The sequence below is a fragment of the Morone saxatilis genome, unplaced genomic scaffold (assembly GCF_004916995.1).
Source record: "Morone saxatilis isolate NCDOM2014 unplaced genomic scaffold, NCSU_SB_2.0 Contig7, whole genome shotgun sequence".
Classification (NCBI taxonomy): domain Eukaryota; kingdom Metazoa; phylum Chordata; class Actinopteri; family Moronidae; genus Morone; species Morone saxatilis.
Window position 1 is genome coordinate 11803595 of NW_023340246.1, and position 27133 is coordinate 11830727.

A 27133-nucleotide genomic window follows, 5' to 3' on the forward strand; every position below is an offset into this window, starting at 1 on the left:
ATTGTCCAACTCAGTGTTTTACTATTTTATATATATATATATATATATATATATATATATATGATGTTTTTTGACAAAACCTATGTTCTAATGTTCAAAAGGAAGGCTTTCTCTCATATTTAACATTTTGTCTAAACTCAAGGAGACTTTCCATAACTTAAACTAAATAAAATTCGGTCTAATAAGAACTGTCTAATCAAGGAAACGATTACAGATTTGACCAAGCATTGGACCGAGCAGCACTGCTACACGTTTCATTTGGTACCACAAAGGTTCAATATACACAGACCTAGAACTCATGTACGTACTTGCATGCTGTAAAATGTTGTAAAATGATATGTGTTTGTGTGTTTTCACAGGCAATGGCCATAATGGAGGTGGCTCATGGGAAGGATCACTTCTACTTGACAGAGCTGCGCAAAGAGATGCTTAAAAAATGAAAAAAAAGAAAGAAATTATGTAACACAGCTGACTGCATACACTCCTTTGGCTAGGAGACTTACAGAACTGAAGGCACTTTCTACTCTTTTTGGTACTGAAGCAAAGATAGAGCGCATTCATGTTTTTATGGAAAAAATATATTTTTTTCAAGATTTAACTTTTTACATCAGTGTTTTGTATGCAAGAACCTTTTACTGTAGTTTGTTAAATGGTTAAATTACTCATGTTGACCATAATGAGTGAGAATTCCTAATTTGTAACGAGTTTGTGTTTGTTTTGGCTTTTGACTGACATGTCAGCTGGACCTTGTCATCCATCAGAGTGGAGTTGTTTACATATGTGTGTAGGGGGTCAATGCAACAAAATGCCTGTCAGCCTATCAGGACAGCTGCTTCACCACAGGCCTGTCAAAGCTGCAGAATGTGCCCCAGTCAGGATGGTGGGCTGGGATACATACTTGCATTAACACCTTGTGTGAGTATTCTACACTAATTGTGACTAATGTCTCCTTGACACTGTCTTACCAGCAAAAAGAAAATTATTTCAAAATTCAGAAATAAATGAATTTGTGGCCACAGTCTTAAAGAAAATAAGGCTTTATTGCATAATAAGCAAGTACGACAGCTTCATACATGTCTGGGGAGAGAAAAACAAAAGACTTGATGCACTGAAAAACGCATATACAAAACATATGTACACATACTTTGAAAGGTATTTGGAAGTTTTGCCAAAAAAAATGAAGGGGAAAAATTAAATATAAACAAACAGTGGAATGCCGTGTGAGAAAATACTGTCACAAAGAGAACAGAAGTGCAACAAAACACTTATATGTCAAGAGAGCATAAAGCTTATACTTACTTAAGAATATATACATTGAAATATAAAAACGCATGCATAGTTTATTATGTTGCAGTATTTTTAGGGTACCAAGTCAAAAAGAGAAACTATATAAAACATTTGTAGAAATCTTTTCTCACATGCCCATTATGTACAAAGTTACTGTGGACATGGCTGGCTTTGCATTACGATTCATAAAAATAAAAAAGTTTATTTAATGTAACGTGTTAAAAGGAAATTCTTCAGAATGTAATTTTATAAACAGGATCCAGGAAGGTGGGAATGTAGTGTTCTGTTGGGTTTGGATCAGATTATTACAAACGATCCTTCAAAAATAAACCAAGACATCAGCATTCTCCTACTGCCAAATCCTTAAAGAGTTAGGTAAACTTATTTCTAAATGTTTAAGTTGTTCTTATAACAAAACACAAATTATTAAATACTGATTTAAAGATTTAACCTTTGGAGATAAAAAAAAATGAATTTAGTTTATCAAACCCATACAGAACCCTAAAACAAGGATTGGGATGTCTGCCAGGCGGCTTCTCCAAGTTTCATGTTTCAATAAGGCACAATGATACAGTATATACAGTATTTACTGTATAAGGACACAGTTCTCTATTGACTGCATATGCAAACAATACAATTTAATTTATAAACCATCTCCAAGAAATTGGACAAACACCTTTTAGGCTTTTGAAATGTTTTTAGGTAAGAAATGTGATGAAACACATTTGATCGCAAGAAGCTGTGATTCAAGAAACCGTGAAAATGTAGTTTGTGTGTGTGTTGTTTGCATGTGAAGGAGGGATCTCAATGTATCAAATGAGGAAACTCCAGGAGGAAAATGGCACAATCATTTTCACACTGACAAGGAAAGATTTTTGTAATACATAGCAAAAAAGTTCTAAAGATTAAAAAAAAATGGACAGGGCAAGGATCGACATGTCAATGCTCCTCCGTTCAATGCAAAGGTGACCACAATCTTGATAGAAATAAATAAAAACATTTGTTATAATGTTGAAGTAAATATTTGCTGTATTAATCAATACTCTGTTAAAAATAAAAGAAACATTTTAGAACTGTGATTCAAAGAATACTTTTGTTTGGCAAACTCTTTCAGAGTATAGGAAATAGTAATAATACTGCTGCCACCTACTGTTCATGCAGCATAGTGCCATTTTTAATAATGGCTGAATAGTAAATGACAAATTTACAGCCGCATTTGGGCAAATGGAACACAATTTGCGTTACCTGCCATCCCTGACTATAACCTGCCTAACTAAGAACAACCCCTTTGTAACACAGTCCTTGAAAATATGGTCCACTATTAGGACAAAAAAAACTATGGACGTCTCTCTGCTTGCCCCTGTTTGTCCCAGTCACCTTTTCTCCCCATCCACCATGGAGAACTACTTCAGGTTTTAGGAAACGGAATGGCATGAAGACCCTTTTTATAGATAAAATATTTCCTGCTTTTAAACAACTGCAAAATAAATGAAATTTATCACAATCCCACTTTTTCAGATTGCTGCAGGTTCGTAATTATATTAAAGCCAACACACCTTCCTTTCCTGGTTTGCCGGATGAGTCACTTATGGAATCTCGGTTTTCCTTTGAGCACTCAAAAACTTTTCTTTTATCTTTTATTTGGGGAGAGGATTTAAGGGATGCCTGTGACAGTGGAGCAGTAGAGAAACGCCCTGGAAGAGGTGCATATGGCCTCAATCTGTGTCTGGCATGGCCTCATTCAATTCAAGGTGCTGCACTGGCTCAAGTTAAACTCACTAAAAGGTTCCCAGATGTAGATTCTACCTGTGACAGATGCAGACTCTCACCTGCCTCTCTAGCACACTCATTCTGGCAGTGTCTTAATTGGTCAACTTATTGGAATAAAATCTTCAAAACGCTGTGAGATATTTTCAAAATGGTAATTCAGCTGGATGCTATCATTGATATTTTTGCCACAGCAGGAGAGACCAATAAGAACCTTTCTGGAACTAAACTTTATTAGCATTTAGATTGGTCCTTCTCCACTGGAAGAAGCCACAGAGTTGGACTTAGTGGCTGAAGGAGGTGATGCAGCATCTTAAACTTGAAAAACTGAGACTTTTTTGTATTGATGTATGGCTGTATGTTCCAAAAAAAAAAGCCAATATCAATCTGTTTGAAAAGGAAAAACACCTATTCACCTGACCTGCACTGAGAAAACACACAAACATACAGTCTCCGTACAGACGGACCAGGTCCAAGAATAACATATGAATACACAGATTAGGAGAAATGGTTGTCAGTTTCTATACAGGCCTACACAAATCCCATCCTCCCTTGAGGTGAGTTTGTATGAAAATGCCTGATAGAAAACATAAATCTCTGTATCTGCTCCCCACCAGCTATCAGTTACACTGTATTAGTTGTACTGTCCTCGTGCTAATCTGAAGTACCGTTGTCGTTATCTGGTGCCATTCTGCCATGCCGTATAAGGTCAAAGGTCAGTATCCCGGGCTCAGATGAGGCGGGAGTTCTTGAGGAACTGGATGAGGACTTGGTAGACAAATTTGTACTGGGAGATGGTCTGCACCATCAGCATCCTTTGCTGCCTCAGCCCTGACAACATGGTGGGAACCTCCACTGGCTGAAGGGGGTGGGGAGAAGAATCAAATGAAGAAAATAATTAGAGCAAATCCTTTAGTGGTGTAAACTGTAAAATGAATTGTGTTGAGCTACAGTAATACCTGCCTCCTCCCCTGTCACATGTATTTACATTCTCCCACAAATAAGGATTCACTGAGTAAAATAAGGTAAGGACAATACCTGGATTTCCCTGGTCTGCCTACTTGGATAAGAAATGTACATAAAGTGTTTTGCAAATTTGTCTTATTTTTCAAACAACCCCATGTTGCTGCTTCCAGTGTTTTAACTTACACAGTCTGCCTTACAAAATAAAAGACCTAAATCTATGTTTTTCATCCAAACAATTAAGCTGTGTATTAATTCATGTGGTACTTGTGATACATATATCCTGTCACAGAAAAGCTGTGGTCCTAAAAATGACAAAAGCCTTAATTAGAGCCCAATCTGACCCTTAAATTTGCAACCCTGATTGCACCCACCTCATTGTGCTCCAGGCAGCTGATCATGAGCTCAGTGAGGATGACAACTCCGGTGCGACCCACCCCGGCGCTACAGTGCACCACCACAGGTGGATTGAGGCTCTTTGAGGTGTCCAGCATGGAGTTAGTGTGTCTCCTCACAGACTGGATCTCCTCTAGATAGGCTGAAGGAAAGTAGAAGGAGACAAAGGTCAGATGTGGGCATTATGTCTGCCAGTTTGTTAAATATGTTTAACTGCTTCTGTTGCATAATAACATATTTTCAGTGTGTGTGGCTTTTTTAAAGGAATCACAGTCATGCTTATTGGTTTTCTTGCCAAGAGTTATATCAATACTTTTCTCATATTGGCTGGATAAATATGAAACTAGATCCAGGAGGCGCTTAGCTTAGCTTAAAGACTGGAAGAAGGTAGGTAGTCTAAAGTAACGGCCTGCTGACTCTAGCTTCATTTTTACCACATAGACATAAGAGTGATATCAATCTTCCTGTCTAACTCACTAAGAAAGTGAATAAGCATAAATATTCCTTTAATTAGATATTAAATAATGAAGGTACAGTGAATTTCATATCTTTACATTTATAATGATGATAACGACGACACAATCCCACTCACCAAGGAAACCCTGGACATATTCGGGACAGCCCTGCTCAGGCCAGTCAGTGTACTGCAGGTGCCAGACCGTCCTCTCCTGGCCAGACAGCAGGTGTTTGACTTTTAACCCTGTGGTGGCGTAGCAGCCTGAGTCGGTGCGGAATTTGGTGGTCACCTTGAACTTGCCGTGAGTGGCTGAGTTGTGTTTTGAGCCCAGTTTGGGCCAGTAGCGGTGGCTCTTGGACCTGCCACCCTCCTAAATGGAAGATGAGGATGGATGGGTGATTTTAGGAAAGAAAAAAAGAGGGGGATGAGGGAAAATAGATGTACACCATGAGCTCTGACGCTTATACATGAACACAAACACACAGCAACACACACACACACTCTCGCTTTCGTCCTATTTCTCCCACACAGACAGACACCAGCTGTCGGACGCTGAAAAATAGCCACATCTGCGTGTGCCATGTGTGTGCATATGTGTGTGTGGGTACCTCTTCTGCAGTAACCATGGCGATGACGTTGACCCCTTGCTCCCAAACCATCTGCCAGAAGTCGGCACAGGTGTTGGCTAGCGGGCCCTGGGTGGCAATGTAGTGCCACTCCTCCCCTCTGATCATCACCTGGGAAAACACGCACACACACACACATAAAGAATCAATAAGCACATATGGAGATTACAGTGACTGCAGTGCAAGAATCAGCCTACACATTTGTAAACTAACAAAGCTGCTTACTGACTATATTAATTAAAAATTCACACGTAAGCCAAAATGAATACATTTACGCTTTTAAATATATGTGAATAACTAATTCATACACATTGACAATCTCATTGATTATTCTCAACCACCACTGGAGGGCAGTGTAAATATAATTTTCATCCACAGGCTTTTCCCTCATTTATAAAACTATCAACCCCTCTTCTTTAAGCGTTCTTCTGCTTTCCCTCATTAAAAATCAAGGCATCACACAGCACTGAAAAACTTCCCATCTTTAACACACTCTAGCTACATAGACCTCGTCGTGCCACGACATAATGAGCATGTCCCAGCTAATTCCTCAGGCCACCTCGTGACTGTAAACACAGTATTAGGAGATGGATGTGAAATAAACAAGCCCTTTTGTTCTGTGGCAGCTACCTTAAATGACGGGGGGGAAGTAAGAGGGTTACACCGTGATAGGCAGCGATTCAGTGCTGCTTTGCTGATCGCACTCGCACACCAGACTGCAATTAGGCATACACACAAAATGCAAACTCATGCATATACACAAGCTGTGTGCATACACTGTTTGCAACTGAGCATGAATACAGGGGCTGCTGTGAGAGCAGCTCAGGTTGACTTAAGAGGGTTTGGAGTTTGGACCGCATTCTTTGGGAATTCCACAAGCTCTGTGAGCTTAAAGGCCCAAACAGACTTCCACAGCTGCCTTTCATCCTTTCCTCCGAGCCATTCGCTGCTTAAGAATGACCACAACAAAGACTAGCAGAGAGCTGAATGTATCAAGTTTATGCCCTTTGTTTTAAATTATTTTGTATGATGTGGGTGATGCAATGCACTTTGAGACTATAACTGTGATTAAGAGCCATAAACATAAGTTTGAATCTCATACAACACTACAAAATGTGACTGTTTTACCAGTCAATGTGATTCTTTTTCTCTTTATAAGTTCACACTGAAAACTGACAGATGATTAAGTGTGACTTAAAAATGACACAGGAAACATCTATTGTTATATGATTGTATACATTTATATGTGTGCTTCCATCTATCTGTTTTTATGAGCATTTTAAATTTCCGCATAAAACAAACATGAGTGGAAATGCTGAAAAATCTAAACAAAAAAACAACAAATTTGAAATACTGCAAAAGCTTGCAAGATGGCCGAGATGGAAAAGTTGTTGTATCGATAAAATCAAAATGCTTCCACTCCAGAGAAGAAAGATGCAGCAGCCAAGAAATCTATGTGATGAAGAATTTCCATTATGTTTCTACATTGTTTTTCAAATGTTTGAGGTTTGACTTCTGTTTTAATTACATCATCTTGTACCTCCCTCTTCTTCTTTAATGGTTTAATGGCAGCCAACTAGAGAATGAGCGCCACCAGCTGTTTGTCTCAATGAACAAACTACTTACATTTGCAGAACAGTAGGAGATGGAAATGTACATTCATTTGGATTTGCTTTTAACTTTTTTTTTTCTGGAAATTCAGTTAACATTTGCGCTACATTTGGATGGAAACCTGGCTAATATATAACGAATACTGGCGCTGTCTATTGAAGTATGATGTATCTCAAATTTTGGTGAAAAAATTTATTGTTACAAAGTTTAAGAAAAGGCTTTTTTCCTTTTTACCATAGTAAAACCATCACATCATAGTGCTATAGGTGGGTGCTATAATCATCCATAAAGTGTCTTTTTCCACTTTTACCCTTGATCTCTCGAGCGCACCTTGATATGCGAGGCATTGATGTAGCCCGTGTTGTTCTCCTTGTTTGGAACAAGCTCGACCCGATTCTCTTCGTACGGAACGACGTCACGGAAACGGTTGCGCTCTGTGTTTTCCGGTAGAGTCGCTGTCGTAAGAACACAGTCTGCCCTCTTCTTGGGAACCTGCTCATACTCAGTGAAGACCCGTTCCTCTTCCAGCTTCAACTCCAAGGTCTTACACTGGAGAGAAAGAAAGAGAAAGGAGGGGGTGTTAGTCATTGAATTGCAAGGAACAGATCATTCAGAGTTTTCTCTTTCAGTCCCCAAGGGGCTTTTATTCGTTTACATTCCACCATACCTAAGAGACTATTCAGACCAGGGAATCCAGAAATCTCATTATAATATACGTCCACATTGCTAAACTCTCGTCATCACTCACAGCTGAATACTGACTTCTATATCAAAGAACTCAAAGTATGCATAATGCATCAACACAGCTGTAAAAGAGCAGAATATGCAGTGGTGGTATTCATCCTGGTTGGGGTTCGCGTTTATTAGGCCAGTTAAGTTGGAGAGAGCAGCGTCTCTCTCTCTCTCTCTTTCTGTCTATCACTCTTTCTGTGTGGCTCGCTTGCTCTCTCTCGGGTCACATTCTTAACATACCAACGGGCCTAGAGGCGATAAGCACCACCATGCCACGCGTTCCACAGCCCACTTAGTGCTTGCCCCCGTTAGCTTAGCAACAGTCGGGACAAAGGCTGGGTTTCACACCTTCACACTCAAAAGGGAGCCAACACAGTTTTTGTGAAATGAAATGCTTTAAATATCAAATATTTATCAAAATAAAGATCAGAGACTGTCTTTGAGTTTTACAACAATCCCTCCTTTGTTACTGCCAATGGGTGAGGCGCCAGTAAATTAGACATTAATCCTACAATCATTAAAGTAAAGTAAAATTTTGCCTTGGAGGTTTTTTTAATTCTCCAACTCAATGAAAACTCTCTTAGAACCATTTTGAACAATTGCAAGTAAAAAAATAAGCTGTACAATGGTTGCTTTGTATCTACTGAACCATAAAATTACAAATAAGAATTGACATTAATAAACCCATAATTTTCACATTATAATACATCCTAAAAGATTTGGGCAGAGTTAGATCTATAACAATGGAGCAGAAACAAAAAACCCTGAAATGATATCAACCATAACACCATCATTTATTAATCCATGACACACACTGTCTAACTGAAAAACAGCTAGCTCTTTAAAAAACACTTCCTGATACAGTTTTCTTAATCTTATGCTCTATAAAGTAGGAGAAAACATTTTACCCGTTCATCAGTAGCAGCCTTCGCGCCTTCTTCCGCAGGACTCTCGGGGACAGGCATTCGGGCCACATAGAGGCCATTTAGGGCGGCCATCATCAGCGGCCTCTTCATGGAGTCCACAGACATCTTTTGTCTTTCCAGCGTCTTCAAGAGAGAGGAAAATCCCGGTGTCATGGTTACAGGTACCGGCAGCATTGCAAGACTGACTGACCTGCGCTGGCCTCAAAACAGTGAGCGTGCACATGTGCATGTGTAGAAGTGGGTGGGGAGAATTTGACGTGTGTGTGCATGTGTGCGTCCTGTTTGTAGGGCAAACCTGGCCATACCAATCCCCTTGTATTCGGTCCAAAGGTGTGGACTACCAAGCCCCGTATACAAAGCCTATTAAGAGTAGACTGCAGCTTCTTATCTATCTCACTTCACCCTCAACTTATTTTTGATGCTTTCATCCTGATTCTGTCCGTCCTCACATATTTATCATTCTTTCAGTCCTTTGTTTAGTCCCACCTACCTATTTGGCCTCCTTTTCCTCAAAGGACACACACTCCCTCTGTCACCCTGTCTTTTTTCCTCTCTACCATGCTAGCCAAACTCTGACCCACATTGCACGGTCCCTCCTTCCGCCGCGGATTACCTCTCCTAATCTCCGATGCTATTAAACCTCCAGGACAGCTCCACCCTTCACTTCTCCACCTACTTCATTCTTTGTGGGACAGTCACAACAACAGATTGGGGGTCACAGGTATGAGATAAACCAGCTGGTACAAATTAGGGATAACAGCTTTGAGATGGAAGTAACACTAACACTTTGAATCAAATCACACTATAAACAGCCGGCCACGCCAGGTCACTCTTGAACAGAAAGGTTTATCGCAACTAAGTGAGGCGATTATATGATTTAACTTATACCTGGACTCTGGTGCTGTGTCAAATGTTTGTGCCCTAACAGAGCGCCAACCTACACAAAAACACCAAACCCAAAGAATAATCTGAGGGATTTATGAGGGTTTTAGCTGCCTGGGGGGACTCAGAGCCTAGTGCTACCCTCTCAGGTTCTGAACCCTGGATTACTGCTAATCAGGGGCTATAAAACTAGCTAGCAAACAACAGACTGAAATAGTTGAAATTGTACCAGCATGGTGGGGGGTGTTTTGTGCAGTACAAGATGATGTGTCGCTTTAAAGCTTCTGTGGAATGAAGATTTGAACTTATGTGTCATAATTATTGTTTGCATGCTTAGAAAGTATTTGACTTTGAATGACTTTGTTATTTTAATCCTATATTCTGTTTTTAGGGTGACTTTGTAACATTTGTCTAGGGAGTACAGATGAAAAATAGCCTCTTGGCTTACTCTGACACATTTACAGCAATGTTTTATTAATGTGCACAGTCTGTTAAATAAATCATAATAATTATTAATAAAATAAAGAAAGAATCAAGCCTGTTATTGATGCTATGTTTATGATGATAAATATAATTAATGCTTATACATTGTAATAATTTCATATTATATTAGGGTTGCAACTAACAGTTATTCTCATGGATTTTATCAATTATCCTGTTGGTTATTTTACTTAAAGCACCAACAAAGAATTCTCATTTCTTTGTTGATTCTTGTGGCCCTTAAATAGTATTAAAAAGTACACAATCTAAAATACAGAAATGGTTAATCAATTTACCATTTCAGCACTTATAAATTGCATGTATTATTAACAATATGTTGGCACTAGAATAAAATAAACTATACAATAAACTAAATGACTGTCTTACCCTCTGAGCGATTTCCCGCTCCACTATGCTGTCTTCTAAGGAAAACATCTCTGACACCGGCCTCTCTTTGACTGGCTCCTTCCTCACCCTCTCCTTCACACTGGTAAGGTCCGGTTCTGAAATGGATGGACCTAAAACCGCTCCATTAACCCCACCCTGGTCCCCTCTGGTCAGTGTCCCACCACCACCACCACCACCACTACCACCACCTCCAGGCCCGCCACCACAGGGGCTCTGCCCAATTTTGAGTGCTCGGCCCTGGGGTTGGTTTGGGTCCATTGGTCCCTGGTTGCTCTGGGGTCCTTGATTATGGTTGTGGTGGTGAGTGTGGTTGTGATTGTGGGTGTGGGTGCGGATTTGAACATTGCTAGAAGGCCTAGGAGGACCAGGGTACTCTGGAGGGGGTTTGTTGGGCAGCTTAGCTAGAGCAGCCTGGAGTTGAGCGCTGATGCTGATGTCCTCATTTAGACCTGGGATTTGAACATCCAGCTCAGGCCTCTCATCTTCCTCTTCCTCCTCTTCTTCACTCTCACTGCTGTGTATGAGCATTGTAGCATTGGAGAGAGTCTTTTGATGCTGGTAGGCCACTGGCCCAGGTGGAGCTGCAGATGCCTCAGGTGCTTTCTGGGCAGGTATCTGCATGGGCAACTCCTGCGACTGCTGAGGTGGAGGTTGAGGCTGCGGCTGGGGTTGTGGTTGAGGGGTTTGGGGCTGAGGCTGAGGAATGGACTGAGGCTGAGGGGGCATCACGTGTTCTCTGAGAGTATTCCTCCGGTGAAGGGGAGCGTTCATGCCCTTCATCACAATGCCCTCCATCCCTCCTCCTCCGCCTCCTCTCATGCTGCTGATCACCTCCATGCTGTGTCTTTTGCCCAGGGTGGAGCGGTGCTTAGCAGCTGCAGTTAACGGTTCGCTAACCTCCTGCAGGGACTGGTGCACAACAGCTGAGCTGTCCGGCTGGAAGGTCTTGACCGACAGCTGCACCATGCGAGTAACCAGCTCTGGACTGCTGCCCCCGATGCAGCGGTGGCGATGGCTGGCCAGGTCCGGGGTGCTGGTGGCCGGGCGGAAGGAGCTGGAAGGGTAAGGTGGAGGAGGGCGAGACATGTGGTTTCTCAGCATGTTAGCTGTAGCTGCATAGCTTCCCGCATTAGTCCCCTGTTGTTTGGTATTTGCCAGCTCAGGTGTGCTGACAGTATGAGAGATGGAGCTTCCTACACCTCCACCTCCAACCCCGCCACTGCCTCCACCTCCATTAACGCAGGGTGAATGACAGGGGCCCTGGCTGCTGGCTGGTCCTCCCTGATGAGGACCATGAGACACTGGCTTACTGTAGCTGATCTGCAAGATGAACATTCACAGAAAAAAAGTGTGAGCTATAGAAAGGAGCAAGAAGAAATTTTTTTAACACAGAGCATCCACCTCTACCTGTGGTGTATATGTTCCCGGGCTAGGCCCCAGGCCATGATAAGGGCCCCTCTCCCTCATCTCTGGCTGGCTGTACACCAGAGCCTCAGGCTGGCGGTAAGCACACGAATTACTGATGTTCAGACTGCGCAGCGATTGGCTGTGGAGGTCATGGTGAGCGGGAAGCATGCGCCGCTTCTGCCGCATGACAGCATCATACTCAGGCGTGGGCCGGTAGGACGGAGCAATGATGGCGCTGTGGCGGTGGCTGGGGATGTAGTCAGTGCGCATGAGCTCACTGCCAGGGATGCTGAGGTTGGAGGACATGGGCGAGGGCGGGACGAAAGTCTGGGAATGATTGAGGGAGCTCAGGCTGGGGCTGCTGTACATGCTTCCATTGGGCACGGTACCGTTTCGGAAGGGAAAGTCCACCGGACACCGGTCCAGACTGGTCTCTGACTTGTAGTAGGGGTCATCATGGAAGATACTGTCTAAAGATCAAAGGACGAAGAAAGGAAGAAGACCAAGTGTTAAAACAGTGGGTAGAGTTGTATGCTCCAGCTTTGCATAAAGTAAACCAGGTACAAAAAATACAGAACATGATGAGCACACAAGAACACACTGTTAACATAGTGAAGAGTTTCAAAACAAACAGAAAATCAAAAAAAAAGAAACATAATAAATTAATGAAGGAGGGACCAAATTTTCCTGAAATGATAAAATTTGTCCTATAGAGCAAGCCCGATTCTGAGTGGAGGGTAGCTGATAAGTAATTAAACCAATGCCGTACTGACAGTGATTCTAGTGTTTTGGTTAAATTCTTTTAGCTGTTGATGAGCAGTACCCTCAAGTTGTTTCTGATGTGGCTCATTGTTTGGCTCTGATTGCACTGCAGTATCAACCACCGTGGAAGAAAAATACGAAAATGTCCTCCCAGTAGTAGTAGTAGTACCAACTTGGAACAGGATAGATTTGGAATATTTTCTTCCCACCATAATGAAGGAGACAGTGGTATGCATGTTATTCCTCTCTTTTTCGACATACAGTGCAGTCTCTCATGTGAAACTATCTCAAGCCCACAAGCAGGCAGACATACATACTCTCCATCCACACAAACGGAGTGCGATGCCTGAGGTCACACTACAGAATGATCTCACACCCACCCATAGTAGCACACCCAGAATGTTTTTCCACTCGCTCCGTTTTTACTGTCGAGCCGACATGAGTGAAGCTCGTCGGATTATAAGGCGGACTGAGTGTGTGAACAAGTCAATGAAAGACGGAGGCACAAATGAGGTCACTGCTCTGCACCCCAAACGATGGAATCTAATTGGCTGGGAGATTGTTAAAATATAAATGGGCTGTGAGTCACACGGATGGAAAAGACACAATTAGCTCCATTCAAACACTATGGTCAAAGCAGTGTGCTGGAGTGGTTGAAACTTTGTCTACATGTTTGTCTGTGTGTATGTGTTTTTACCTTGAGAGCTCTGTGTGTCCTGATAATGCTCTCCATACTGGGAATGCCTTGACTGGAAGTTACAGGACTGGGGCCGTGGCTGAATGAAGAAACACATTTAATGCAACACAGTTAGGAAGATGCAATTAATTGCTATACTCCATAAAGTTGTGCATATTATCATTAACTACATACATTGAAAAAAACTCTAAATGCCACATTGCAATCTTCAATAGGTTTAATCTTCTTTGCATTACAAAGTACTTAGATCTACCCTAAGCCCGTGGAGTAGTCAAGCAGCAATGCCTGCGGTTCTCCAGACAGACATCTGAGCACTCTGGACTGACTGAACAGCTATTGTGCCACATTTAGCCTAGCTATTGTCTGGCCAGCAGGGAGGGAGACGCACAAATCACTGCCTTCATTGTCGCACCGGAAATCAGACCAAGCAACACCCTTGCAAACTTTCCAACAACACCCACCACACCACCAATGCACGTTAAAACCAAGGCTCCATGGCACAATTAAGAGCTTCCCTGAGTGGGAGAGCAGGGTCAAATCTCTAACCACGGCCGTTTCTGTCTTCCCTACCAAATTCTCCCTCTCCCTCTATAAAGGCCAGAGGCAATAATAAACAGGACTGTGTCAAACCACTGGGCAATAAGAACCATATCAAACAAATGCTTCTGATGGTACCAGAGATAGGCGGGGGGTCCAGGTGGGTCTCCTCCTGATTGGTGCAGGTGAGTGAGTGGGCCTAAAGAGAAGCAAGCACATTAGCTGACAGCATAGAAGATGACTCATAAACAAGCAGAGCGATGATTAATAAACTAAAAGTACTGTGAACTCATTATCACCAGTTCAAGAATAAAGTTATACAATTTGTTTTGGTATTACATTTTTTACATAACTTTCCAAAGTGTGGTGAACTCTATTAGAAAAGTGAAATGACATTTACAACTGGATATGTGTTAAGTAAGTGGATATGTGTTTTAATGGCCTTCAGCTGGCCTCTCTAGTGGCCTCGAGACTCACTCTGCACAGATCTTGTTCTGTTTGTAGAATTTGTGTCTGGCCGTGAAAAGACGAGTGATGTACTTGGCCATTTCCATATCCTCCTGCAGATACAGACACAGAGAGAAAAACATTGATATTTTAAATTAACACAGCAGAAGTATTTATAGAAAATCAAGACAGAATTTGCCCCCTGTATTTGTGTCTGAGCAGGGATATCTGACAATGTGTGTTTTCTTTTGTTTACCTTCCCACAAGAAACCTTGTAAAAGAAAAAAAACAAAGCGTGTGTGTGTGTGTGCTGAGACCACCTGCAGACACAACACTCACCATGTGAAAAATGATGGTGTCGTCTCTGCTTGTTATCTCCACTGTGATGGCTGACTTGTTGTGTGCTATGGTGCCAATGTCCTTCCATCTGTCACACACACAGAAACACACACACACACACACACACACACACACACACAAAATGAACAGGAGAATTGAATTTTCCCACACGTAAATCAAAATATTTTCTTGCATATTGCAGTAATTGTTTTTGTATTGGGGTCAAAATTCATACAGGCTATAAAAAAATAGATAACGATGGCGGGAGACTTACTTGTGGAGCATGATGGATCTGCCATTTCTGTGTTTGACAAACACCCCAATGAAGGACACACCGATGAAAATATCATTGGTGTAGTTGTCCTGTGGAAGAAGAATTAATATCATAAGTAAAACCTTCTTTTAATCAAGGGAAACTGGCTACTCTGTAGAGATGTGTGTGTCTGGGTAGCAGGATGTAATTTATCTACCTTAGCAGGAAAGCTCTCCTGGCCAAAACCGTCCAGTTTCTCCACCTCCTTGATGTACAGCAGCTCTGCTTCAGCAGCCTGCATCCGACTACAAAGTACAGAAAGATGCAGTGCCAGGTACGTAAGGCAAGGTATCTCTGTAAAAGTATCTCCGATTCCTTTTCTCTCTCTTTTTTTTCCACATGTGCACACAGTATAATACAAAGCTGGCCGTACCAGTGACTCTTGTGCTCCTCAGCGACTTTCTGGGTCCACTCCTCCAGCACCTCGTCTCCATTAGGCCAGTTCTGAGAGAGAGAAAGGAAGAGAAGGAGAATCAAGCAACAAGTGATGGGAGGATTAATGACAGATGAGAGATAGCAAATTGAAGAAGTGTTGAGTCTCAGTGAGAAAGAGAACACGCTATTAAAACACCCTTTCTCCAACACCCTGTCAAACAGTTAGAAGGTGTAAATCTGGTATCCACTAGATCCTTATCTCAGCCCACACTGTCACTCAGATCCTTGCTTATTCTTTCTCTGTTTTCTGCCTGTCAATCAGGTATGCAGAAGGAGGAGGTACACAGGTGACACAAGAATGTGTACTCTCAGGCAAGACACGGTGAAACGCATACACACACACAGACATACATACACACACACACATATTTGAACAGTAAAGGTTTGAGGACTCACCACTGGAAAGAGAACGTACTCCCTAAGGAAGTCCTGAGACATGAACTGAGTGAAGTCTCCAAAGTCAGCTAGAAAATACAAACATACATTTACAATGTTTTAGGTTAAAAAAACAAAACAATGTTAATGTAACATTTGCCTACAATGTGATGTTTTTTGGTGTTAAGATTTTAGAGACTGAAAACTGTAGGGCAACATTCACACTCCAGATGGTATGAACAGACAATGAATTTATTATTTTAAAAACGTTGTTGTTTTTGTTTACGTTCATCTAACAAGGCACATAGTTCCATAAGATAAGGTCAAATCTAATTAATTTCTAAGGACATTTTGTGAGCAACATTTGTGTCCAAGAAAACATGCAAAGATAATTACAATATTTCCAATTAACACCAAGGTAAAGAAATATATCTGAGTTCTAAATCTCTCCTTTATTCCACCAGGAAATAATTAAATAAAACATATTTTGCTTGTTCTAAGTAATCTACTTTGATATCAAGACTGTGGTTGTTGACTATTAAATTGCTAAGTAGCTTAAACTTTGCTTTTTTATATAGCTTAAAGCTTATTTTCCAAGTTTCTGGAGTGTTATATACATTTTCTAGGGAAGAAATTTGCACAGATCCCCTATTAGGGAGGCAAAATTTACAGTAATATATTTCAACTTTGGCTAATAGTCTTTGTTTCTCAGAAACCAGAGTAGAAGTAGCTGGACCAGCTAATTACTCCCTGATTTGTTCTATTCTCATTCCTTGTAACTACAAACAGAAAATGTTGTGTATGTAGTTAAAACAAATATGTCTACAACACCTGCACACCATCTCCATAACATGCCCAGGCCTCCAGATAGGGCCTCTGAGTGCATCCTAAGTACTGTTTTGCTGTCTGTCGGACAAAAGGATGTAGTGCAGGATCCTCGTCTCCCGACAGATAAGGGTCTTCCTGATGCTACTAAGGCTAACCTTGGAACTAGCGATAAGCTAACTGTCTGTTTACATTCCCCCTGAGACACAGACAGCCCCCAGGAACAAGACCAAGGAGATGGAGTGAGCTCGTGTGTGTGTGTGTGTGTGTGTAAGACTGATACCATAGGAACTCAAGTGGACTGGGCTCTCCCCCAGTGGTATGCAGCCATATTAGGTAGTAAAGTCAAGATGACCTGAGAAAGTGTGAGTTTGTGCTCACTCTTTCTCTCTTGTGCTGCCTGCCCCCCCCCCAATAGATTATTCACATGGGATGTTTGTTCAGGCGCGCCGGTGTGTGTGTTGTGTGTGGGTGTGTGTGTGTGTGCTGTGTGTTTTTGAATGTGTGTGCTGTGTGTTTGCTCTACCTTGTACTGCTAGGCCAGCTAGCTGATCCCCTGGCCTCTACTAGTGGCAGTGGAGACCGTCCACCAACACCTCCTCTTCACCTGCAGGTATACTTGCATACCTATGAAGGACAGAGGATGGTGGAAAAGAGAAATAAAGTTGTTAATTCAGAATTGCATGCTGTAGATCTTCATATTTTATTTGACATTGGTTCAGTCGATAATGTGCCACCGCTTGGCTTCATTATCGGCAAGGGACGTGTAATTACAATCAGGCTTTCCATGGTTCCCACGAGGATGACAGGTTCCAGTGACGCTGGGTGGAGATTCTTGGTGGGGTGGGCTAACAATCATGCATTACACTCATCAATACGTCACACAGCGCACGCAACAGTAGGCCATCACATCAGACGTTGAAGCAAAAACAGTTGCTGATACTTTGTTGATACGGCAAGTGCTACTATACGGCAACACTGGGGACGACATACCCAAACGGACCCAAATGGCCTGGATGCCAAAAAAAAGTCTCTCTCTCTCTCTCCTCCTCTCTCTTCTCGTCTCCTCTCTCTCTCTCCTCTGTACCGACATCCCGGACCACGATGCCAATTGCGTACAACAAACATTATTTAGAAACAGTAGCCCAGCAACAATTTCCAGACGACCATGGTTACGCCAGGAAATAAATCTACTAAAACGAGAGGAGTGTTTCAGAGCTTGTGGGCCATACCGTATCTTTAACACGGCACACCATGGTCACAACCTCCACCTGCTGTACCTCACATCAAGGCTCACCTTTTCAGGTTGTCTCCCTGCCAGATCACTTGGGTAATGTGCACATGCAAAGCACCACACAAGGTGCCGGCGTTCTCTCAAAGCGGAGCGCTTTGATTCTCGCACCATCTAAGTCACAGCACTGTGGCGGGCCACCTGACACATTATCAGAGCGCTGCATCCCTGCGCGGCGCTTCAGCTGCTGGGTGGGGGGGCAGCATCTGGATTTTGGCTGATCGTCATCTGTGGTGCAGCAGTTCAGATTAATATCTGCGTTTTTGAGAGAATCTGTGGTCTTAGACCTGGTACTTCGCAACCCTGTGTGTTCACAGGTGATCGGGTTATTGGACTGTGTAGAAAGCAAGGACGAACTGGCCGCCGGTCCGCGGGCGCGACTCGGCGAGTAAAGGGTGGGAGAGTTTCGTTGGACCCCCTCGCAGGGCAAGCTCATGTCCCCCCACAAAATGTGAATACCAGTCCACATCGGTGATAGTGAATGCCTGTTTGTTCTTTACCAGCTCCTGTCTGTGTCTCTCGTACAGGTGATGCGCCAGTGACCGCTCATTAAGGCTGACAGCAAATGTTCCCCTGGTTACCCAGCAAGATGACAACGTTTTACGGCTATGTGGCTCGTGCTGCCAGTTCGATGTTTCCTAATTTTTGTCGGCATAAACTGTGTTTTAAATGCACAGATGTCTTGTTCGGCTCCAAGCCGTCTGTCTCGCTCCAAACAGCGAAACATGGAAACAGCAAAACTGACAATTGTTCCTACCTCGACATTCCCTTCGTTAGGCCAGGTCTTCGGTGCGCCGGAGGTGGGGCAACCATGTAACAAAAAGTTGACGACTTTGTTTTTCTTGTCTTTTGTGTTTATTTGAACATCAACTTTGGATCGATGTGTTCCCAATCTCTGTACTTCCAATTTTCCACCAAAGACTTTATAATCAATTTTCTTTAAGTAAATAAGTCCACCCTCGTTTCATGTTCATCGCTAAACGCGGCCATACTACAACTTAGTCTCACTGTACTGTAGCGTTACTGCCCTTTGATTTCTTTGGTCGAAGGGTCCACTGTACTGTAGGATACTGCGATGTGATTGGTCGAAGATCACTGCTACTGTAGGATACTGCGCGTGGTGATTGGTCGAACGGTCGACTGTACTTGTAGGATACTTGCGCTGTTGATGGTCGAAGGTCATGTACTGTAGCTTACTGCGCTGTGTTGGTCGAAGTCACTTACTGTAGGATTACTGGCGCTGGTGATTGGTCGAATGTCACGTACTGTAGATATACTGCGCTGTTGATTGGCAAAAGGTCAGCCTTTTGGGCTGAATGGAATTTAGCGCCATTCACTAGGAAACAAAACCCAAGATATATAATATGATCCCTGGTTTTTCTTTTCTGGTCACTTTTTTTTGGTGCTGTTGCTGCTTCTAGGTTCTACCCAAAATTCAAAACAATGTGTTCTAATGGTTTTTAATAATAGTTTTTCATCTTTACTGTTAGGGGAGGCTTAGCCCTGTTAGCCTATATATACCAGCCGTCCCTGATGAAATCTAATGATTCCCTGACTTTTCCTCTTGTAGGGACTATTGTAGGGATTACTATGAAATATGGTACATACATTCATGCCCCCCTTAGGATGAATTGTAGCTCAGGTCTAAATTGTAATACTCAGCAATGATTACATGCTAACAAGCTAAGCTAAAATGTTGAACATGGTAAACATTTTACTTATTACACTGTATGCTAATGTAACCATTTATCTGCAGCACTGTGCCTAAATACAGCCTCACAGAGCTGCTAGAATGGCTGCAGACCCTTAAGTCTGGGTTCAGACTGCATACCACCTGCCTTTCTACCAGCTAAACTGAAAAAACTAAGTGGGTGGTGGCATATTAGTTTTCAGAAACTCACCAGAATTCGGTTGGTGGTTAACTAGCCACACTGTCTCTGAACGCCACTTATATGAAATCAAGTTGGAAAACATGATGGGTTTCATTTCAACATGTGTATCCAAAGAAAGTAAGAAGAGCTGAGCTCACGTAGTCGAACATTAACAACTGAAGGATTGCAAACATCCACTGAGACACCACAGAGAGACGTATTCTTCTGCTTCTGGTTTGTGCAACAGAAGTATGCGTCAAGACAGTATTGGCAACAGCATTAGCTGGTTAAAACAATGTCAGAGAAGCCTGTTGCAGAATTCAAGTGAGGAATGAGTGAATCACCTCTATTTGGAATACCAGTGACTCATTTCTGACTTGAGAGGAATGCCAAATGTACACCAGCAGGGGCCAAACAATATGAATTTATAAGTCTGTAAGTTTTCGCTAATAAGTTTAATCTTAAATAGGACGAACACAAGCAGGACAAAAGAGAATTATAATGTCTTTGCAAATGTAAGGCAAACTGGCGACTCTGTGCACTGTGGTTTTGGGCAGTGGTGGTTTTGCCAAGTGCAAGCTGATATGATGACACTGTTGTGAGCCCACTTGCAGCCTTCACATAACGTGGTAAAAGTCCTAAAACCAAGAGGCCGAAAAATACACTGAGCTCCTTAAGTTTGAGCGCCTTTTGTCCTCTTTTAGCTGTGGTCCAACTGGATGTTTGACTTTTGAAGAATGGAGCGGCCACACAGGAGGAAAGAGAGAACTGTCAGGGTGACCGGCCTCGGCTGCATAAAAACTCGCACAACGTTTCCTGTTTGTTGCCATGGTGACAACAGGCCGAGTCTTTCCAATGTGGGCTGTGAGACACCTTTCCTGGACGCATACACACACTCACACTCACAGTCAGAGAGAGCTTTGAGTGGAAGCTTACATCAGGCAATCCATGCCAGAGTACACAAACGTCTATGTGGAAACCACTGAGCTATACATGCTTACTCATTCACTCAGTCTTCCTCTCAAACACCCACAGTTTGATTCCCCAATTCCTGAATTTCCTTTCCTCCTCGTTCATTCATCAGCTTCTCCCTGTACTGTTAATTTACCCTCGCAGCTCCTCTACCTCCTCACATCTCTCATGTTCATATTCTTTTTCACATTCTCTCCCCCTCTCACTCACTTCTTCTTCTACTTGTTCTTTTCTTTTTTGAGCTCCACTCAGCATACTGCCGGGCCTATAATCTGACCCCGCCCTCCTCCCTCACCCTGTCATTACACTCGTTGGCCAAGCTGCCATTCCGTTCCCGTGGCAACCCTCTAATTAGCCAACCCCAACCGCCATGGCTGCATTGAGGGGGGGAGGAGCTTGATGCGGTCTAGAGGGGAGGAGCCTCACGGGACAGAAAACCCTTCAAATGATTGTGGACTTTGTTTTTACAAACTCTCCATGTTTTCCCAGCGCTCTCTGTATGGGGTCTGGGGAAATGTTGAGGTTGACAGTGGTTGGTGTTCATTCTGAGGTTCAATGGTAACATGATGGTGTTTATACATATGCGAGGCCAGCGGTGGAGAGGCGGACGGTAAACTGTTAAAATAACTATGAACAAGTGAAAGCCTGACAGTAAAAGGCAGTAAAGGGAAGTCTCAGAGTGCTCCTCATGAGAAAACCACAAAACATCTTATAGAACAGTGGCTTTACAAGTATATAGTTCATTTAAAGCAAACTATTGTCTACTATATATTATATCTATATCTATCTATATCTATATCTACTATATATTGCAGTTATCTGCATATCACAACTGAGCACTTAATTCTATTAAATTGACATTTATGACGGGATATAAAGCACGCCATATAGGACCATATAAGACTTTTCTGCAAGCTGTGGGATGTTGGAGCCCTGTTACTAATAAGAAATCTGGTTTACTGGCAAGATAAATGATCAAATTTACCTTAAGAACTATGAATTAAACAATTATTTTGTCAAAGGGTTTCCTTTTTCATATTGTCTCACTTCTGATCTGATTACAGTTTAGCCTCTTAAATATACAGAGCTGTTCTGGCTAGATGTTAGTTTAAAGACATTTACTGCAATATGAGTAAATGGGTATTCTTTAGATAGATAGGAGATTATAATGTTGGCAGAAATGGTCCAGTCCTAACAATAACCCTGCATCAATACACATTTAAGTCTGACGTTGAACGTAAAGCTGCATAAGCCTCGAGTAATGCATGAGGCTTAGAACAACATTGACAGAGTCTGGGAAATGTTTGTGTTTGAAATGATCCTAACCACATATAGTCCACATGCTGAATATTGAAGGATTCAACTACAGTAAGATACACATCCTCAAATATTGAGAGAAACCACACACTTGAAGTTCATGTCTCAGTATTTCAAGACAATCCTGTCCTCAAATATGTTTATACTTTGCAGACAATGATACGATAACAGGGTTTACTGTCCTGTTAAATTAAGTAATCTAATAACACGCCTTTGTAAATTATTATTGAAAACTACATTTAAAAAGTACCTATCTTTTCTGAAACAGTGTCCCTATTACTCTGCTTGATCTACCAAACATAATGTCAACCGTTTTTATGGGACTATTTCTTAGGCAGGAAGTAGTTCTGCTGCCACAGTGAGCTCTGTGGATTGTCCAGAGTAATGGAAACACTGTCTCTGGAAAGACATATTGCTTTTTCAGTCCTGTGAGTACCACAAATCAAATTCCATTTACCTTTATTGTATTTGAAGGGGAGCAGAAATCTCTAACACTCTTAAAAAAACATAAATATCTGCATGGCTTTTTAGCATTGGAGGTAGATGAGAAAACCTGTGTTGTATGTAACAGAAAATAAAATAATAGAAAGAAAAATACATTAAATATATACACTATGTAAAAACAGTAAATAAAAACATTCTTATTATTTGTTTCACATCTTCTAGTCTAGCCACATAGACTATTACTCATATGCTTACACATACATGTCTCCAAAGACGTCATTATGGTGGCACACACCTGGCACATATGTCAGCTTGACATCACTATGCTGTAATAACAGGTGAATATACATACAGAGACATGAGGCAGAGCTTTCCTCACTAAGGGTTACTTGTGACTTCCACCATGGCAGAGTGCTCTGCTGGCACTCCAGGCAGCCACACAGGCACAAAGAGCCCTTTATATGCCCACGCATGTTCAAGCCCCGCTCAAGACATGCTGCCAGATGTCCAAGCAGCCTGGACAACAAGCCTGTGAGCATATGTGCATGCATGCATGAATGTGTGTATGTGTGTACATATGCCTCACTCCCTCCTCCCCCACCCACCCCCCACCACCTCTGCAGTGGTATGACCCTGACAACCCCCTCAACCCTGGATGGGTCCAGACGGCTTGTGTGGGAGGCAGGAGGATTTCACTTTGAAATGTGTTGAATCAGCAAGGGGTACAACAGAGTACAGCTGTGTGTGTCTCTGTGTGTGTGTGTTAGTGATAACTAGCTGAACAAAGCTAGGATTTCAAGGCTGTTGGTGCTGTTAGCCTTGGGGGCTGCTGAGGCCAGCTGGCCTCGCTCTGGTCAACAGCTCTCTGTTTAGGGTTCCTCACTTTCTCTCTCTGGGCCACTTTGCCCCTCCTTCATAATCAGTTAGACAGAAGGAAACAGAAGGCTTCAACCACACACACACCTTCTGCAAAATGCGTGTGGTAAAATGGGATAAATACAATAAGTATTTTCAGATAGGAAAAAATAAAGAGATGTAGGTACAAGTGAGTAATATATAGGAGGTAGTATGGGATTAGAAAGAGAAGCACTTCAGGGGTCGAACACAGTGCAGCCGACTGAATCAGAATCAGGTTTATTGCCAAGTAGGTTTTCACATACAAGGAATTTGTTTTTGTTTTGGTATTTGGTATATTGATGCATAACAATAAACAAAGAACAAGAAAAAATGTAAATTAAGGTTAAAACAAGTACTGCAAGTCAAGAAGCATAAATAAAAACCTTGACAATAATATACAAAAAAATATTATAAAGACAAAAATAGATCATATGCACAATATGACTGTTACTTTAAATGGAAGCTGTACAGTTGTGCAGGAATGTGCAGAATAGGATGATTCACACACACACCCACACACCCACCCACACACAAAGACCAGTCATTCTGTCTCTAAACAAATAAAACAAGGTAGTTCCCCACACCAAAACCCTCCAAGCTATTTGTTTACAACCAGTAATGTGAGTAAAGATTTATATGTTTATAAAAAGGACCATGCTGGCTAAAAAGGCGCCTTAAAGATTTTGTTACAAGGTTAAGGGTCATCCTTTCGTGTTCAGTTGTTTTTTTATTAGCTTCAGTGCTGTAGAGCAAGATGTTTTCACACTCGGTAACAATGCAACTTTATATACAGAAAGTTTGTACTTTAGAGAACACGGGAAGAAACAGATTGAGACATCTTGTCAGCAAAGATATGTTTGACATGCAACGTCAGGCAGGTGGATTGAGGTGTGTGTTGCAAAACATGGTAAAAACCTAACGTTTATTAGATTAACGTGTTTGTAGTTTTTATATTATATATCTATACGTCTATATGTCTGTTTGTGTGTATATATCTTACAGCAATGACTGCAACTATGAGCATAACTGCATTACAACATAACAGAGAACAGTGTTTACATGGGCTCCAACTTTCTTACATTAATGCCTTAATTGCTTCATAATTAGAGTATTGGTTTGAATATGTAGTCTGTACACACACAGAGACAGACACACACACACATACTTTAGCCCCCTGCTCTGGGTAATCATCACAGCTGCACGGAGGGAGGAAGAGAGGGAAGGAGAAACAGATGAATGGATGGATAGGAAGAGGGGAGATCTAGTATCAGGTTACACATCAGTCAAACACTGAACTTCAAAGACCTGACCACATTATAAAACTCACATTACTTTCTCAGTAAATCTCATTTACTCAGACGAGACAGTCAACACTGTCTTTCCGGTTTCTGGCAACAAGTTACGGTGAATTTCTTTATAAAACCTTGTAATCTGTTATTCTTTTCTTACAATCTAATTCCTGTCACAATGAGCAGAATAAAAGCATTTTAAACCAGTGACCTACATCCCAGCTGGCAACACATTTAACTACACATATTTATATATTTTAAGGTCACAAAGTAGGATGTAACATTTTAATTTTAAAAGTAACTTTCCTCTAAAAAGGTTTTGTGAAACAATAAATCATAGAACCAATGTCCCAAAAACCAAATCCACTCACTCCTACTCTGTTTTTACACACAAACACAAACATACGTTTCTATGCGGACACATAAATATGAATAAGTTCCAGCGAAAACACATGCGGGCAGTAAGCTAAAACCACATAAATAACAAGGTACAAACCCAAAGCCAAGACTTGCTGCCAAACTTTTACTTTCTCTGTCCCCACTTGTCTTCCTCTTTGCCTCTGTCATTCTTTCTCTTTCACTGAAATCCTGCCCTTCCCTCTTCATCAGACCAGGTGTGTAGAAAAAAAACCTTAACTCAACCTAAACAAACCAACCATAACTCAATAAATGATCTACATTTTAAAAAAAAAGATGGCTGACAGTTGTAACTGTTATCATTCTCGCACTGATTGATGGAGTCCTCTTTACAAGAGCAAAACATGCTTTTAAAGATTTGGTAAACCTGTGATTAGGCCAGGGTAATAAAAAATGTATTTTGAACATCAGAAAAGTTGTGAAGATTGTTTTCAACTTGATGTGAAGGGAAAAAAAGGGACGGGGCTTTTAGAAAAGCTTGCCTTGGGGAGCGTATATGTTCTTACAATGTGCTGTATTGTGACTAACTCTTCTGACAGGGCTGCAGCTGGCTTCTGAGAGGATTCTTGGGGGAGTGTGTGAGGGGTGTGAGGTGAGAGAGTGTGTGGACGTATGTGTGTGTGTGTGTGTGTGTGTGTGTGTTTTGTAAACCAGACATCCCCCTACCCCCCTTTACCCCCAGCACTTCTGCTGGGAGGAATGTGTGGTCCGCCTCCTACGCTGGAGACTGCTGTGCCAACATTCCTGACTGAACAGAAAAGGAGAAAGAGGGAGAGAAAAAAAAAGGGGACGGAGGGACAAAGAGAAAGAGATTAAAATGTGAGACTAGGGTGATGTGGAGATCTGCTCTTGATAAAAAGAGTAGGGGTGACACTATGTACAGGGATTGTCAGAGAAAGAGAGGGGGCTTGAGAAAAAGAGGCGACCATTGTTCCCTAAATTGCCCCTAAGGCCCCATCATAACCCCTTCAACCCCATAACCCCCATACACACACACACACACACACACACACACACCCTAAAACTCGCAGGGGTTTCCTGGAATGCCATCCCTTTACCAGGAGCAGATCCTGGCTTCTGAAAAATAAACCCGCAGACACACACACACTCTAGTTTCTCGCTGTGCCACACACACGGTGAGTGAATCAGGTCGACCGCTGATACATGATGAGTCAATTTTTTTCCGATGTCTTGCACTGCCTCTCAAAAAATCCACAATTCAACAGAATAAATGGTTCACACACACAAATACACACACTCTTAAAACTAACTCTAGCGTCAAAACGTCAAGCTGTGACCTGCCATCGACCTTTCCCACATCCAGCGAAGCAGGAGCCGCAAATTCACCAGCTCAGTGCGAGGCAGACCTGCAGGGTGTGTGAGTGTGAGAAGGAATCTGAGATGGTAGACTGTCCACTACACACTGACCCCTGGATGCCCTTTTCACAGCTAGCATGCTCATTCACACTCTATCACACACACACACACACATAAACATACAAACACAGGGATGGGAATCAAGAACCAGATCCAGTTGAAAACTGGTTCCAAATTGTCCGATCCATCGGAATGGTACGCCTCCAAGCTTATCAGTTCTGTTTATTGATGCAGGCATGTTTTTCTGACAGTTGTGTGTTTGCAGAACAATGACATCAAAGCCATGCGTCTATGCTGCTGGAAACTTGCAACAAGGAGCGTGGCTTCATTTCACAAAGAAAGATGACAACAGTGCTTGTTGTAATCTCTGTAAAGTGATCACTTCAAGTAAACACCAGCGATATCAAACATCTTTCTGTGCAACGTGGGCTTTAATTTCAGGAATGCCGTGTATTTGACATTCTACGCAAACCGAACTGTTACCAATAAATATCTAATGTAATAATAATAATAACTAGAAAATTCTGACTCTGGCCCGTGACTCTGGCCCATACATTATTGTCACTGCCGAGTAGTTTACAGTATA

At 42.1% G+C, this 27133-nt stretch overlaps 2 protein-coding genes across 2 annotated transcripts in view; one reads left to right on the forward strand and one right to left on the reverse strand.

The window, feature by feature from the left end:
- The window catches only part of LOC118340851 (N-lysine methyltransferase SMYD2-like), a gene marked incomplete in the record, with an annotated part of 9323 nt that extends 7822 nt beyond the window's left edge, over positions 1–1501 (forward strand). The window contains 1 exon segment of the mRNA XM_035679001.1: positions 360–1501. Coding sequence (XP_035534894.1) covers positions 360–440 — 81 coding nt within the window.
- LOC118340850 (tyrosine-protein phosphatase non-receptor type 14-like) overlaps positions 1022–27133 on the reverse strand; it is a gene marked incomplete in the record, with an annotated part of 44943 nt that continues 18831 nt past the window's right edge. The window contains 17 exon segments of the mRNA XM_035679000.1: positions 1022–3913; positions 4392–4555; positions 5006–5240; positions 5479–5607; positions 7438–7656; positions 8748–8888; positions 10515–11855; positions 11943–12412; positions 13402–13480; positions 14077–14137; positions 14416–14498; positions 14725–14812; positions 14999–15087; positions 15195–15282; positions 15411–15481; positions 15869–15936; positions 17199–17220. Of these exon segments, the coding sequence (XP_035534893.1) occupies positions 3785–3913; positions 4392–4555; positions 5006–5240; positions 5479–5607; positions 7438–7656; positions 8748–8888; positions 10515–11855; positions 11943–12412; positions 13402–13480; positions 14077–14137; positions 14416–14498; positions 14725–14812; positions 14999–15087; positions 15195–15282; positions 15411–15481; positions 15869–15936; positions 17199–17220 (3477 nt within the window).